The sequence below is a fragment of the Psammomys obesus genome, unplaced genomic scaffold (assembly GCF_907164565.1).
Source record: "Psammomys obesus unplaced genomic scaffold, mPsaObe1.curated_primary_1811, whole genome shotgun sequence".
Classification (NCBI taxonomy): domain Eukaryota; kingdom Metazoa; phylum Chordata; class Mammalia; order Rodentia; family Muridae; genus Psammomys; species Psammomys obesus.
The window spans coordinates 5,784,814-5,800,586 of NW_026590405.1; the positions used below are offsets into that span (position 1 = coordinate 5,784,814).

At 52.9% G+C, this 15,773-nt stretch overlaps 1 protein-coding gene across 2 annotated transcripts in view; it reads right to left on the bottom strand.

Moving 5' to 3' along the window:
- Positions 1–2,535: 2,535 nt before the first annotated feature.
- Def6 (DEF6 guanine nucleotide exchange factor) overlaps positions 2,536–15,773 on the bottom strand; it is an 18,840-nt gene continuing 5,602 nt past the window's right edge. The window contains exons 2-11 of one of the 2 annotated variants that reach the window (XM_055607117.1): positions 13,719–13,859; positions 13,029–13,214; positions 10,768–11,004; positions 10,533–10,679; positions 9,630–9,738; positions 9,236–9,534; positions 7,212–7,378; positions 6,922–7,120; positions 4,116–4,206; positions 2,536–3,955 (exon numbers count right to left, since the gene is read on the bottom strand). In XM_055607117.1, the coding sequence (XP_055463092.1) occupies positions 3,738–3,955; positions 4,116–4,206; positions 6,922–7,120; positions 7,212–7,378; positions 9,236–9,534; positions 9,630–9,738; positions 10,533–10,679; positions 10,768–11,004; positions 13,029–13,214; positions 13,719–13,859 (1,794 nt within the window). In that variant the 3' untranslated portion in view covers positions 2,536–3,737. The remainder of the gene's footprint in view (positions 3,956–4,115; positions 4,207–6,921; positions 7,121–7,211; positions 7,379–9,235; positions 9,535–9,629; positions 9,739–10,532; positions 10,680–10,767; positions 11,005–13,028; positions 13,215–13,718; positions 13,860–15,773) is intronic. The other variant, XM_055607119.1, reaches the window with a different exon arrangement.

A 15,773-nucleotide genomic window follows, 5' to 3' on the forward strand; every position in this document is an offset into this window, starting at 1 on the left:
CACTTCATTCAGTCTGTTTCTGTTACTTAATCACAACCCTGACTAACAGTGTCCCCAAATCTTTCCATTGGCTAGATTTGCCCTGTGGGACAGCAGGGTGGGAAAACAGGTCTCTGCCAAGTTTTAACAGCCTTTTGCATGGAGCCGGGATCTCAGCCACCCAAACCTGCCCAGAGACGAATCCTGCCCACCGCCCTGTCAGCCGCTGGCCTGTAGGTGGCGTTGGCTCACTTTCCTCATCAGCCTCCCCCTCCCCCTCCTCTGCAGCAGGGGTGAAAGCAGCATTGCAAAGCAGCCACTTCCCACGTCTGGGTGGCCCAGGACAGCAGTGTCTAACACAACTGTGGCGCTGCAGCCACAGCCACGTGTCCCACAGAAGCCACACAGGAGAGAGAACCAAGGGTTTGGGAGGGTATGAGGCCATCTAAAACAGGACACAATCTCCTTTCAAGGTGTTGGACAGGGCCGGGTGTGGTGGCGGTGGTGGGCGCGCCTGTAATCCCAGCACTCGGGGAGGCAGAGGCAGGCAGATCTCTGAGTTCGAGGCCAGCCTGGTCTACAAAGGGAGTCCAGGACAGCCAAGGCTACACAGAGAAACCTTGTCTTGAAAAGCCAAAAACAAACAAACAAAGATATTGGACAGGATAAGTTGACAGGATAGAGGAATTATTTTCTAATTTGGGGACTAAATCTAGGAAATACTTTCTTCTGCCCCCCAATATCTCTCAAGTTGACATTTTCCCATGATGCTCAAAATTAGATCACATTCAGAAGTCGTGTGCTCATCCTTTCCCTGCCTCGCCATACCCCAACATCAGTGCTTTCCCACGCCTTGCCAAAGGAAGAGCCCAGAAGGAAACTGAGGCACAGGAGGCGGATGGTGATCTGGAATCTAAAGTTTTCACAGGGATAGGGATGTAGGAAGGCCCCAATTTGATCACAGCATGGCAAGAATACAACCTTGCCTTAGCCACATATGATGGTGCCCGCCCACAGCCCAACACTTAGGAGGTGGGGGCAGAAGCTGAGGTTCAGGGCCAGCCTCGGCTACACAGTGAGTTCCAGGTCAGTTTGGGCTATAGGAGATCCTGGCTCAATAAACAATCCCCCAAACAACAGACCCTATCTGACATAAGCCTGATGATTTAGCCAGTCACGGTACTACATGTAATCGCAGCTCTGGAAAGGCTGAAGCAGATCTTGAGATTTCAAGCTCCTTACCAGCATGAGCTATAGAGTAGAATCTTGTCTCAAATAAACAAACAAATAAATAGATTTAGAAAATAATCAGCTCAACTGTCTTAGGATTTCTATTGTTACGATGAGACACCATGACCAAAAAGCAAGGTGGTGGGGGAGGGGTTCATTCAGGGACAACGCCACAGCACTGTTCATCACTGAAGGAAGTCAGGACAGGAACTCAAGCACGGCAGGAAACTGGAGGCAGGAGCTGAGGCAGAGGCCATGGAGGGTGCTGCTTACTGGCTTGCTCAGCCTGCTTTCTTCTAGAACCCAGGACACCAGCCCAGGGATGGCACCGCCCAGAGTGGGCTGGCCCCTCACCCGCTGACCACTAGGGAAATGCTTTACGGCTGGATCTCTTGGAGGTACTTTCCTCCCTGATGACTCCAGCTTGTGTCAAGTTAACAAAACCAGCCGGTACACCAACAAATCAACTCTGTCTACCTTTAAAGAAGTCTGTTATCAGCTCTTTCTTAACCTGTCTTTTCTTCTCTCCTCCTCTCTCTCTCTGGATTTACTTTGGAGACTAGGTGGGTGGGTGGGTCTCTATGTATCTCTTGCTGTCCTGAAACTCACTGTGTAGACCGCTTTGCCCTCAAACTCAGAGAGATCTGCTTTTGATTTTTATCATGATTTTCCCCCCTTTTCTCCCCTTTCTTTCTGTTTTGGTTTTGTTATCATTTTGAGACAGGGTTTCACCAATTCTGGGATAGCCCCAGCCTTCCTCTGTCGGCAACAATGACTTGAAGATTCGTATCGGCCTCTGACATTTACACATGCTGCGACACACGAGCGATGAGGAGAGAGGACGGCCATGGGGAGACTTAGAGGAATGAAAGGAAGATCCCCGAGGCCTAACTGTAGCCGGTCTTCCTGGGACTAAGTGGTAGGAGAGAACTGACTCCTGAGAGCTGACCTCTGACCTCCTCAGTCACCACGGCATGCCCTCACACACACTATAATTAAATTAACCCTTGGCTGTAGCTAAGCATGGTTGTGCCCACCTATAATCCCAGTACTTGGCTCAGGATGGAGCATGCCGAGTTGGGGGCTAGCCTGGGCTATAGAGTGACAGGCTGTCTTAGACAACAGCAAACACTTTTGGACAAGGGCCGGGAGTGAGGGGGAGTTGATAACACACCTGCGCGTTGGCAATGCCACCAGGCAGGGCTGGAATGGAGAGTCCAAGGGAGGCTCTTCTTTAACTAGGAGCTGACGAAGACTGGCATCAGGCCGGGGCCCCCAGACACAGAACCAGAGGGGGAGATTTCAGAGTGGCCCAGAGATTCCGGTTGGTTGGGCTTGGTGATTTATTACACATGGGGCCAAAGTGGAGGAGTCAACGATTCACACTCTGAAGCTGTGACGGACCGGAGAGAAGGGTGTCTCAGTGACTTCTGTGTGTGTCACTGCGACAGTGTCTGACACAGCAAATGAAGGGAGAAAACTTTTTTTGTTTTGTTTTGTTTTGTTTTTGGCTTAGGTTTTGGAGGGCTCACACCATCATGGCAGAAACGGCAGGGTGCCGAGAGGCTGTTGACATCTTGGCAGGACAGGAAGCAGAGAGTATAGGGTGCCGCCATTTCCCAGAAATAGTGCCCCCATCTGGGGAGCAAGCATTCAACACAAGAGTGAGAGGATGTTCGAGATTTAAGCCGTATGAGAGAGAGGTCCAGCGATCCCAGTGGTGTTATAGGGTGGGATGAGGGGTCTAGAAATGGAAGCAAACCCTGTGGGGTCTAGAGCATAGCTCTCTTGTCTGCGAGAGCAAGGACCTGAGTCAGAGAACCCAGGATGAAAAGCCAGTCCGGAAGGCTTTGGACACGCTACCCGACTGGCCCGGACATCCACGGTTGTGATTAACAGCGGTCCAGCACTGTTGCTCTGGGGATGCAGTAGTGACGTAGGTAGCCTTCAGGCAGACAGCAGATGGTCAGTAAACACTTGGGATCCTGATGATGCCCACCACTGCGCCAAGGGCATGCCCCTCACAGGACCTCGGCTTGGGGGGACCATGATTCTCTCTGTCAACCAGTGTGGGGAGTGAAGTTTCACCCGAGAGAAAATGGCACCGCCAGGTTCATACTCCTAACCGCCTCACCACACCTGCCGTCTCTTGAACTCTAGGGAAGGGGCGGAGCGAGGGAGGGGCAAGAGCTGTGGGTACACGTGAGCAGGTTTATTTGGAAGTTAGCCTGCCCGAGACTCCTCTGCAGTAGCCTGGAGGGAGGGGCACATGACCTCTGTCTTGGTTGTTCACTTTCTCTCACAGCCCTGGGCACAGGGTCCTTGAGGCTGAAGAACAGAACCATATTCTCAAGTACCAATATCCCAGACAGCCTCCATGGTCTGGACCTGCTGAGAAGAGCAAGACCAGCTTCTGGTCAGCAGGTGGTAGCACCAGGATGGTACCAGAGGAGGTGGTCACTCGCCCGCAGGCCCGCTGTGGCCAGGTCCCAGTAGTCACCGCACCGGAAGAACAGGGTCACCAGAGGCTAATCTTCTGGTGCTGGATCCAGCTTATCTTCCTGAGAGGCAGAAGCCGGGATGGGGGTCTCATCCCCGCCATTGAGGGACTTCTGTTCACTGCTGTTGGCCGAAAGGGTCCGGTTGCCTTGGGAGCCCCAGCGAGTCAGGCGCTTTAGAGAGGAGTCCCTGCGGGCAAGTGGAGAAGGCTGGAAGCCAGTGAAGGAGCCGGTGGTGGGCCGCTTATCTGGCAGAGAGAAGGGAGGTAGGAAGAAGAGTGAGCTGGAGTGGGCGGAGAGAGAGTCTTGCCTCAACCCTGGGAGAGGGAGACCTTTGACCTTCAGTTCCACCTTTGTGACCCAGGAGAACCTGCAGCCTCCCTCTCTCCCAGGACAGGGAAGGCTCACCTCCCGGCTCAATCGGATGCATGAGCCTGTTCATCTGGACATTCCAGTGTTTCACGTTGGTGCTGGCCTGGTGCAACTTCCTCTGGGCAGCCTGTGGGGCAGGATGGTGGGGGTGGGTCAGAACTGCCATTCATGGTGGTCAGGGGGTACTGTCCTGGTCAGGGTCGGAGGCCCTGAGAGTATCCGGCCACAGCTGCTCATCATCTCCCTAGGAAACTCCTGCAAGACTGGGCACACTGGTACACCCCCGTATGCTAGCTAGCTAGCTCTTGGGACATAGAGACAGGGGGAGGGCAAGGCCTGGGCTACGTAATGAGTTAGAGGTCAGCCTGGGCTACATGAGAGCCTGTCTCAGAAAAGGTGGGGGAAGGGGGCCTAAGAGACGTGTCAGTGGTTAGGAGCACTTGTTGCTAGTGCAGAGGCCCCAGATCTGGCGTTCGGAACCCACGTGGCAGCCCCTGTAACCCCAGTCCCATAGGCTCCAGTGCCGTCTTCTGGCCTCCAGGGAGGCGCACGCCTGTCATCCCAGCCCTCAGGAGGCAGAGGCAGGCGGATCTCTGTGAGTTCCAGGCCAGCCTGGGCTACAAATCGAGTCCAGGACAGCCAGGGCTACACAGAAACCCTGTCTCGGAAAACAAAACAAAGCCCATATATGTCCATGTATGTCAGTTTGCCCCAGTTTCAAGCCCTCCCAGCACTTCAACAGCCATTCTCACCTTCACCGCCATCTTCAGTCATCATCTTCATACTGAGCTCCCTAGATATGCTAACCGTCTCTACCATTATCCAACTTCCTGAGCAAAAGTTAACGATCACATCTGAAACAAGGTGAACGCCCTTCCCAGTGATATAGACTGAGTAGCAAGCCACGGCCTAACAGATTCTCCAGGGCCTCGTAGGAGAGTCTCTGCGCCGCCGTTCAGGTAAGCAGGGGTAGTCGGGCAGATCCATCCCTCCCTGTATTACCCATTAGCGAGCCAGGGTGCTAGGGACTGAGCCTGGGTCCTCTGTAAGAGCAACATGTGTTCTTAGCCACAGGGCCATCTCTTCAACCTCACCATTATTTTTGTAAATGACTGTCAGCAAGAAAAATTAAATAGAAGCTCTTTTAAGATTTAGTGTAGCTGGGCGCAGTGGTGAATGCCCTTAATCCCAGCACTCACTCGAGGGGGCAGAGGGAGATGGATCTCTGTGAGTTCCAGGCCAGACTGGTCTACAAAGTGAGCGAAGGTTACACAAAGAAACCCTATCTCAAACAAAACTGAACAAAAACAAAAAAAAAGATTTATTTTTAGCCAGGTATGTTGGCACACGCCTTTAATTCCAGCATTGGGGAGGCAGAGGCAGGTAGATCTCTGAGTTCTAGACCAGCCTGGTCTACAGAGTGAGTTCCAGGACAACCAGGACTACACAGAGAAACCCTGTCTCGAAAAGGGCTATTTTTATTACTTTAAATGATGTACATCATAGCTGGGTGTAGGTGTGTGGACATGAGAGCAGGTGCCCTCCCACAGAGACCAGAGGAATCGGACCTCACGGTAGCTGGCTAGAATCACAGGTGGGTGGAAGGCAGCTGATGTGGTTGCTGGGAATTGAACTCTGGTCCTCCTAACTCCTGTGCTCTTAACCAATGAGCCATCACTTCAGCCCCAATGAAAGCATTTTAGGCAGGGTCTCACTATGTAACTGGCTGGTCTGAACTCACTCTGTAGACCAGGCTGGCCTCAAACTCACAGAGATCTGCCTGTCTCTGCCTCCCCGAGTGCTGGGATCAAAGGGGTGTGCCACCATACCCGGCTTCAATAAAAGCTTTAAAAAAAATGTATTTATCTGAGTTCTTTTTATGAGACAGGCTTTTCTGTATTCAAACTCAATGGCCTCAAAGTCACTATGTAGCAGATGAGAACATTGAACTTCTAATCCTTCCTTGTCCAACTCAAGTGAAAAATTACAGCCACAATGCATGATGCAAACAGTGCTGGGAAAGAACCCAGGGCTCTGGGCAAGCTCGGCAAACAGTCTACTGACTCAGCTGTATCCCCAGATTCTAAATGCATTAATAGTAACAAACAAACAAACAAAAAGACGTCACTGGGCTGGAAAGATGGCTCAGCTTTTAGAGGACCAGGGTTGCATTCTCAGCACCCACAAGGTGGCTCACAGCCATCTGTAGCTCCAGTGCAGGGGCATCCAACAACGAACACCTTCTGGCCTCTGTGGGTCCTGCTCGCACATGGTACATAGATATATAAGCAGGCGAAACACCCATACTCATAAATAAAATAAAAAATTAGGAGCTGGAGAGATGGCTCAGCGGTTAAGAGCACTGGCTGCTCTTCCAGAGGATCCGGGTTCAATTCCCAGCACCTACATGGCGGCTCACAACTGTCTGATCTGTAACTCAAATTCTAGTGGATCCGACTCCCTCACACAAACACCAACTGTAGCTAATTAATTAATTAATTAATTAAAGACATTAAAAACCTGAGAACCCTCATCTACAGGCATTCAAGCTCCAAGGGCTGTTATACCTAGGGCTTTAGAGGGGTTGGGGGGTGGGAGGGGGGAATTCTGGCCCCGTATTATGCAGCCACGGGTGTGTTCGCATTTACCTACCAAACGCCACATTAGCTAGTTTCATTGCGTTAACAGGAGTTACCCGTTTCCTCTGCCAGAGGAGCGACTCCAGACTTGAGAGGTAATTTGTGGACGGTAACACACGCCAGGTCGCAGAAAGCCCGCTTGGCTCTGGGGTAGGCGCCCTGACCTCCCGCCCCCGCCCGCGCGCCCACCGGTTCCCGCTCACCTCCACGTCCTCGTCCGCCCTCTGCCGGTTCTGCCGCACCTCCTCCAGCTGCTGCTGCGCCTGCTGCAGGGAACGGCTCTGCAGCGCCATCTCCTGCTGCAGCTCCTCCTTCTCCTGCTGCGCCCGCTCGATGTAGCGCTCCTGCTCCTCCTTCAGCCGCATCAGCTGCTTGAGCTTCTCCTCCTCCTCCTCCAGCAGCCTGCGGGCGCAGCACCCGGACGTCTCAGGCCCGGGGAGGGGAGGGGTCCGCGCAGGCGCCGGCGGGAGAGGGACCCAGTCCCCGTGCCTACCTGGTCTGGGCGAGGCGCACGGCCTCCTCGTCCCGTCTAGCTTTCACCTCCAGTTGCAGGGCTTCCTGCAGCCGCTCCTGCATCTCCTCCAGCTCGGCGATGCGCTGCCGCTGCCGGGCCGCCTCCTCCTTCTTCAACTCCATCTCAGCCTGCATAGAGGCCCGGGCCTGGTGGGAGGGGGCAGAGTCGGTCAGTGGGACCCCGGAGGAGACAGGCGCGCTACTGGTTCCCTTCACCCTCGACTCTGCCTGGTCGTGGGTATGGAGGGACCGTTGTTGGGGGTTTCCTGACCAGACCTGTCCGAGAGCCTGATGCACTAGGCCCTCGAAACAATAATTAGGTGCTTGCTGACGGCTCGAGGCGGAGGGCGTGCTTCCTGTGCCCACGGCCCTGCGTTTGCGATCCAGCACCTCACACCAAACAACAGCAGTTATAATTACATGTAATTAAACATCATAATACGTTATATTACAATAAAACAACATATTAACTGAAGGTAATGCCTTCCTAGCTCCCACCCTAATTATAATATCCTTACGGCGGGTGCCAGGGACTGCAATTATCACAACCAAAAGTGATTGAGCGCTTTTTTTTTTTTTTTTTTTTTTTTTTTTTGAGACAGGGCTTCTCTGTGTATCTCTGGCTGTCGTGAACTCGCTCCGTAGACCAGGCTGGACTTGAATTCAGAGATCCGCCTGCCTCCGCATCCCTGGGGCTAAAGGCATGCGCCGCCACTGCCAACTTTTTTTTTAAGTTTGTATTTGCTCATGTGCCTGGGTGTTTTGGCTGCATGTATGTCTGTGCACAACGTGTGGGCAGTACCCACAGGGGCCTGAAGAGGGTGTGGGATCCGCCGCCTGGCTACGAGCTACTGTGGGTGCTCTGGAAAGGCAGCCAGTGCTCTTAGCTGCCAGGCTATCGCTCTAGCCTCACTTTGTTGAGACCGGCTCTCAGGCAGTCCAGGCTGGCCTCAAGTAGCAAGGATGACCTTGAACTCCTGATTTTCCTGTCTCCGCCTCTTCAAACAGGTGTGAGACGCCCCGCCTGGCTTCATTGAGTTCCATACAACTGTTTCTTCAGGGAATCTCCATCCCATCTCCACGATCAGAGCTGTAGTTACTGGCACTGAGGGCCTCACTGCGTGTCTGAGCTCATACAGTTCTTCAGGTGAAGGTGTAATGGGCTCACATGCCACAGCATGCCTGTGGCGGTTAGGGCACAACTTTGTGGAGCCGGTTTTGCCGTATTTACGGGGTTTCAGGGCTAGATTAATTCAGGATGCTGGTACAGCAAGCACCTTTGCCCGCTGAAAACCGTTCTATGGCCTGGAGTTGAGTTTTCTCAAACTTTAAATCCAATCGTTTCTGCGCAGCCACTGTGCCCTCCACGAGCACCCTACCTACTCATTCTATCCCATGGTCCCCAAACTGGGTTTGTTAACATTTAGTTCAAGTCCAGATCAATCTCATTCCAAACTGTTTGCAATCACCAGATCTCAAGCAGCTTCTTCAGCCTTCCCCGCAAAAGTTTCTGAACCAGATCCCATTCTACAACAGAGGTTTGCCTTAGGCTATAACCCCTGTTCCGGCCCCACCCCACAACATCCTCAAACCTTTGGGCTCCACCTTTTGTCCATGACCCACTCCAATCTATTCTCCTCAGGTCCCTCCAGCCCCTCAGGCCCCGCCTACAGCATCCTTCAGCCTCTGATTATCTAGCACCTTTAGACTATAGGCTAGGCCCTATACCTAGGCTTCATCCTGTACCTAGGCCCGGCCCTGGTCCCCTTTCGGTCACGCCCATATCTTGACCCCGCCCCACCCCTTCCCAGACCACGACCCCAGCAACCTCCAGCCCAAAGAATCCACCCTCTTTGCCCAGTCCTAAGTCTTTCCGGGTTCCCCCCCTAGTGCTCGCCCCGCCCTCTCCCCGGACTCCGCCTGAGAATTCTCCCGCCCACAGGCGCCGCCCTCTGCCTAAGCCCCGCCCCATCCTTTCAGCCCCGCCCTCTGGTCCAGCCTCACCTGCTCCGCCTCCCGCAGCTGGCCCTCCAGAGCCTGCTGTAGCTCCTGATGCTGGTTGCGGCGGCGCTCCTCCTCCTCCTGCAGCAGCCGCTCGGCCTGCCGCTGCGCTTCCTGCAGCAGCTCCAGCTCCTGCAGCTTCCTCTCCTTCTCCTCCTGCAGCTGCTGCAGCCGCAGCAGCTCCTCCTCCTTGGCTACCCGGCGCCGCTCCCGCTGCTCCCGCTGCTCCCGCCGCTTCTGCTTCAGGTCCTTGTGCAGCGACGTCTTTCCCTCCGACTGCAGCCGGATCGCGGTCTGGATGGCTACCGGCAGAGTGGGGCGGAGTCAGCCGGAGCCCAGGCCACCACCAGGCTCCGAGAGATGACCCAGGCTCAGCTAGACCCAGGCCGGCACTCACCGGCCGTCCACTCCTGGCGCTGGCGCGTGTCCGAGGCGCTCATCTCGTACGTGCGGCTGGCAGTCTTCACACAAAACATGCAGCGCTTTCCTTCGCGGTCCGGAAGCACCTACGAGATGGCCCAAGCCCCGTGGACCTCACTGAGATGGGGGCCACATCTGCCCCAGCAAAGCCCCAGCTCCTCCTCCTCCTGGCTGCCCATCTTCTTTGCGACCTTTCCTACCCTGCCAGAATACTTGGTCTGGGATGGATGGCTAGCTACGTGTGTGGTATCTCTCCACACGGTCTGAACATGTGCCTGGGCCCTCACCACCTACAACTGCCGATTTCCACCCAGTCTCTCCACGTTACTCATTCTTCAGGGGCTTGAGGGCCCTGATAATACAGGGGCGGCTGGCAAGTGCACCCACAGGAACACGTACACACACGTACACACACACACACACACACACACACACACACATGACCCCAGTATTTGAGAGGCAGAGGCAAGAGAATTCAAGGTCAGTCTTGACTCTACAAGATCAAGGCCATACTAGGCTACAAGAAACCCTGTGTGAAAAGAAAAAAGCCAAGAAACAGAACAGGAGAGATTTGTTGAGAAGTGTCGCCATGAGTCACAGCCTCTGAACTCTCTATGGAAGTTTAATGCTCTCCCAGTGACTTGGCATACGGTTGGTTGGTGGGTTTAGTCTTTTTAAAGGGCTGCTCCAGCGGAACACCTGCCTGTCAGGCCGGAGGCCCCGGGTTTGACTACTAACACTATGAACGGTGGATGAGACGGGTCTCAAGGCGGCCGTTCTGCGTGTTTGAGCCACACGGGCCTGATGGAAGCGGAAACATCACATCCCCACTTTCCTCCACCCTCGCTCTGGAGCCTTGGTCTGCACGCCGTGCCCTCACCTCCACACAGCAGTGAGCATCCAGGGGAATGGTGCCTCTCTTCTCCTTGCACTCTTCGCTCGCAAAGTAGCAGAGGCAGCTGGGCTGCAGCTGGAACCAGCGCTCGGCCCAGTTCCTCCTCAGGTGCCCTCGCTTCCACAGATAGCCCTGCAGCCAGAGGCAAGTCAGCGGGAGGCCCCTTCGCTCCCCATCACCCTATCCGGACAGCCCTCCCGGAGCTGCTGGCCTGGCTGACCTGTTTCAGGATGTCTTGGATGAGCTCCTGGTACACTTCCTGGATGGCCATGCTGAGGGACTCACGCCCCACACTCCGAAGGCAGCGCCCTGAGTTGAAGAGCTCCAGGAACTGCCAGACGCTGAGCCCCCCGGAGGTCTGGGCTGCCTGCGCATCCAGGGCCAGCAGCTCCTCCAGCTCACCCAAGCCCATCTCCAAGCTCATGCTGCCCAGGAGCTTCTTCAGGAGATACTCCACCTGGATGGGAGAGGGAGGCCAGGTGATGGGCATGTCAACAGCAGCAACAGCATGGCAATGCCTCCTCCTTCCTGCCATAAACTAAAAGCAGGATCATATTGGACTTTGTGGCATGTGCCTTTAATCCCTGCCTTTGGGAGGCAGAGGCAGGCAGAGCTCTGTGAGGACTGTATATATATAGAGAGAGACTTAGATTAAGATTTATTATTTATACAGCATTCTTCCTGCATGTATGCCTGTGCACCAGAAGAGGGCACCAGATCTCACTATAGATGGTTGTGAGCCACCATGTGGTTGCTGGGAATTGAACTCAGGATGTTTGGAAGAACAGCCAGTGTTCTTAACCTCTGAGCCATCTCTCCAGCCCTGGTGGGGGCGGGGGAGGCTTTCTGTGGGTTGGTTGTTCGTTTGTTTGTTTGTTGGGTTCAAGAAAAGGTTGCTCTGTGTTGTCCTAGAACTTGCTCTAAGACCAGGCCTCTGCCTCCCAAGTGATGGGATTAGTGGTGTATGCTACCATGGCCTGGCCTGGATCTTTGTGAATTTGAGGTGAGCCTGTTCTACATAGTATGACCTGGTCTCAATAAACAAACAAGTAAATAGAAAAATAAGAATAAAGAATAGGGTCCAGTGGAACTCGATAGGCCAAGCAGAGAGGCAAGTCACAGCGTCAGAGCTAGTGTAAGAAGCCTCCTAACAAGCCAGGGTGGCGGGGGCTCAAACCTTTAATCCCAGCGCTCAGCAGGCAGAGGCAGGTGGATCTCTGTGAGTTTGAGGCCAGCCTGCTCTACAGAGTGAGTCCAGGACAGCCAAAGCTACACAAAGAAACCCTGTCTTAAAAAAAAAAAAAAAAAAAAAAATCCCTCCTACCCAACACCCTCAACTTTGCATATGACAAAGGCCAAAGAGCAGTGTGGAAAGTGACTTAGTTAAAGCCACACAGCCAGCACTCCACTGGGATTTCCGATTCCAGAGCCAATCCCCAGCCCGAGACCCTTCCCTTGTGGGAGAGCAGTGGGACTGGGACTGGGGGCAAGCAGGGCAGGCACAGGAAACCCATGGCAGATGAACAGGAAGTGGTGGCTGGGGTACATCCTGCTACAGTTTGTTCTCACAGCGGCAAGAGCCTTCCCACTCTCTGGGGGTCACCTTGCCCCAGACTGGCAGGGACCTGATGAGGGTGTTCACACAGTCTTGGGAAACTCTCTTCAGGGGTGTCACTGGGGACCACTGGCTCTGCTCTGGGGAGGGTTAGGGTTAGGCTCAGACCGCAGAGTTCCTCCAGAACTGAGGAGGCAGGGCCCAGAGTCCTGGCCTCTTTCCCCAGCATGCCGTATATCACTGGGGTTTCTTTGGCTCCACTTTAAAGAAGAAAAAGAAACTGAGGCCAAGGCCAGACTCGTTTGCCCAGAGTTACTTCCTGTGTGCACAGGCCTTTCTTTCCCTTGGCAAAGCACTTTGCAGATTACCACTGAGCCTAACCCTGCTGTTTTCTTTAAAATGCTCAGCAGTGCTGTCAGGCATCTACACCACCACAGAATACGAATGTTTGTGGCTCATTCTCCCCCCTCGAGAACCAGCAAAGCACCCTGATGGGAACGCAGCCTTGCTTCTCCTGGAAGAAGGTGCAGCCTCGGGCAAATCTCGTGTCCAGAGACAGCGAGGCGGGGACTAACCCTGAAGGAGATCATGAGGAATGTGGGGAGGCACAAATACAGTCTGTCAGGCTGGGCAAGGTGGCACTCCCCTGTAATCTCAGTGCTCAGGGAGGCAGAGGCAGGAGGATCTCTGTGAGTTCAAGGCCAGCCTGATTTACAAAGCGAGTCAAGTCTGGGACAGCCAAGGCTACAATGAGAAACCTCTCTGGAAAACCCAATAAATAAATAATGAACACATACATACATACATATATAAATATATAAATAAATAAGACAATCTGTCTTTCTTCACAGCTTTGCCAGGAGCTTGGCCCTGAATGACCCAACCCCTAGGTCTTACCTAGGGGATGTAACTCTTACAACTCTTACCTCATCAAGAACCATGATCAGTGGGTACTTGTCCTCAGACAGGAAGTTGAAGAGACACCAGAGGCGGAAGGCGTCCTGATTGGAGAGCAGGCTGTTCCCATTGCTGTCGGCTCGATAGTTCTTCTTGGCCGTCAACGTCCAGCACAGCTCATCAAAGTGCTCTTTGACGAAGGCCCCCTCCTCCACCTGCCACGAGGCCTGCAGGTTAGCCGGCTGCCTCACCCCTGCACCACCCTCAGAAGGAAGAAAGCTCCAGCCTGGCCTTCTTGGGATCACCTAGAAACCCCACTCCCCTCTCCTGCCCAGCCCAAGACTCAGCTCAAGCTGGCTGAGACACCTCATCAATGTCTCCCTCCCACCTCCAGCTCTTAACTTCCCTGGCAATGGTGAAACTAGTTTCTCAGCCCAAAGGAGAAACTAGTTTCTCAGTCCAAAGGGGACAGGACAGCCAAGAAGAACCTGCAAAGACAGCAACAAGTGAGAGGAGCAGGGTGGCAGTTAGGGAGGGCTTTGGCAGGGACACAAGATGCTAAGATAGAGGACACACAATAGGAGCCATGTAGCTAGGGTGGGGGATGGAGATTGAGGAGCAGGGGTAGGCAGCGTGGACAGAAATGGGAGTTTACTGGAGGAGAGGAGAGTGGGAACAAGAGGCTAGTGTTAGGGTGCCGGGGAAGGGGCGCTCCCCACCTTGTCCAGGATATACTTGTTGAGGTAGGGCATGTAACCCTGACTGGACACGGGGCCGTCGTCATCATCCCGGAAGTGTTCCTCCAGGGCCACGGGGTCGTGGGGGATGTGCAGGACGGTGTACAGGTTGTGGGACAGCACCTTAAACAGAGCGACAGTTTGCTTTGGGGCCCGGCAGACCTTACCAGAAGATTCTGCCTTGCCTGCTCCCTCACCCCCACGCTGCCTTGGCTGCGTTCTCTGTGGGCACCCCAGCGCTTTCATTGTTCACGCCATCCAGATGAGAAGCCTTGAGGGCCTAGCCGGGCTGGCAGGGCTGGGATTCAAACCCCGGAGGACACCGTCCTGAGGGTCTAGCCGGACTGGCAGGGCTGGGATTCAGACCCCGGAGGACACCGTCCCATTGTTTTACTTGGTGGGAGCCAGGATCCAGAAGCTCCTCGGCTCTCAGCAAGTGAAGGGACGGGAGCCTGGGATTCCAAGCTTGTGTGGTAAGATGCCAGAGCCCAGGTGCTGCCCACAAATGCTAGGCCATCTGCAGGGAGGCCACGGCCCATTCCAGCGCAGGACCCTCGACCTGACCAGTTCTAGTTGGAGCCTCAGGGTTCAGGGTGTCATGTGTACCCAGGTGAGGCTGATCCGGGGAGGACCCTGGGGAGGACTGACCCTGAACAGGGACTGGAGCTAGGGAGGATTCAAAGAATGCTCATAAGAAATGGCCCAGAAATGGGGGAAATAGGAGAGATGGTAGCCGTGAGGACCTGATGGTGTGGAGGTGGGTGGGCATTGGCTGAGCAGATTTATGATGCTAAAACAAAGGGACTGGAGTTGGTAAGAAGAAGGGGAGGGGAAAGCGGCTTTGGGGAAATTCTGTTACATTAATCAGAGACAGTCAGTTATTGGGTGGGGCACAGTAGCAAAGGCCTTTAGTCCCAGCACTCAGGAGGCAGAGGCAGGTGGGTCTCTGTGAGTTCCAGGCCAGCCTGGTCTACATAGGGAGTTACAGAGCAGACAAGGCTACACAGTGAGACTCTGTTTCAATAGGTTAAAATAAAAAAAGCCACTGTTGTATATTCACACTCTCTATGTCAGGGTTTCTCTGCAGAGCCTTGGCTGGCCTGTCACCCAAACTATCGAGCAGGCTGCCCTTGAGCTCACGGAGATGCGCCTGCCTCTGACACCACCTCCAGCTGTGCCACAGGCTATTTAGGATGATAACATCCACCTGAGAGTCTTCCTTACTCCCATCTGCTGTGTCACTTCCCAAAGCCCCTCTGTGTGGATACTTCCGGCAAAGCCGCAGCCGAACGGCTCCCCTCCAGTCACTGGAGGGGACATGGAAGCTGGGGACCTTCACTTTCTGCTTGTAGGAACCTGGGTAAACCCCTTCAATGCTCTGAGGTGAGCCTTGGTTTTGTTTTCAATAAAATGGGCCATAGCTGCTGTGGACCATGAGGTACAAGATGACAAAGATGCAGAGCCAGGCTCAATCCGCACATGGTGAGTGTGAGTTCCTGTCCAGTGTGGAAAGTGGCTCTTTAGTTCTTTATCTCCTTGCCAAAGATGCAAAAGACAGTAAGAGCAAATATTGAGAGAACTGGGGAAATGGGGGCTTTAATAACCTAGTACCAGGGTGTGAATTAGTGAGATATATATATATGGATATATAATATATATTAGTATATATATTAGTATATATACTATTATATATAATATATATTAGTATATAATATATATATAATATATACTAATATATATTATATATAATATATACTAATGTATATTAATATTATATACTATATATTATAGTATATAATTAAAGTATATAGTATATAATTAAAATATTAATAATATATATTAGTATATAATATATACTAATATATATTTTATATAATAGTATATATACTAATATATATTATATATATAAGTGAGATATATATGGATATATAATTATAAAACTATATAACTACAAAAACTATATATATAACTATATACACACATATATTAGATAGATAGATAGATAGATAGATAGATAGATAGATAGATAGATAGATA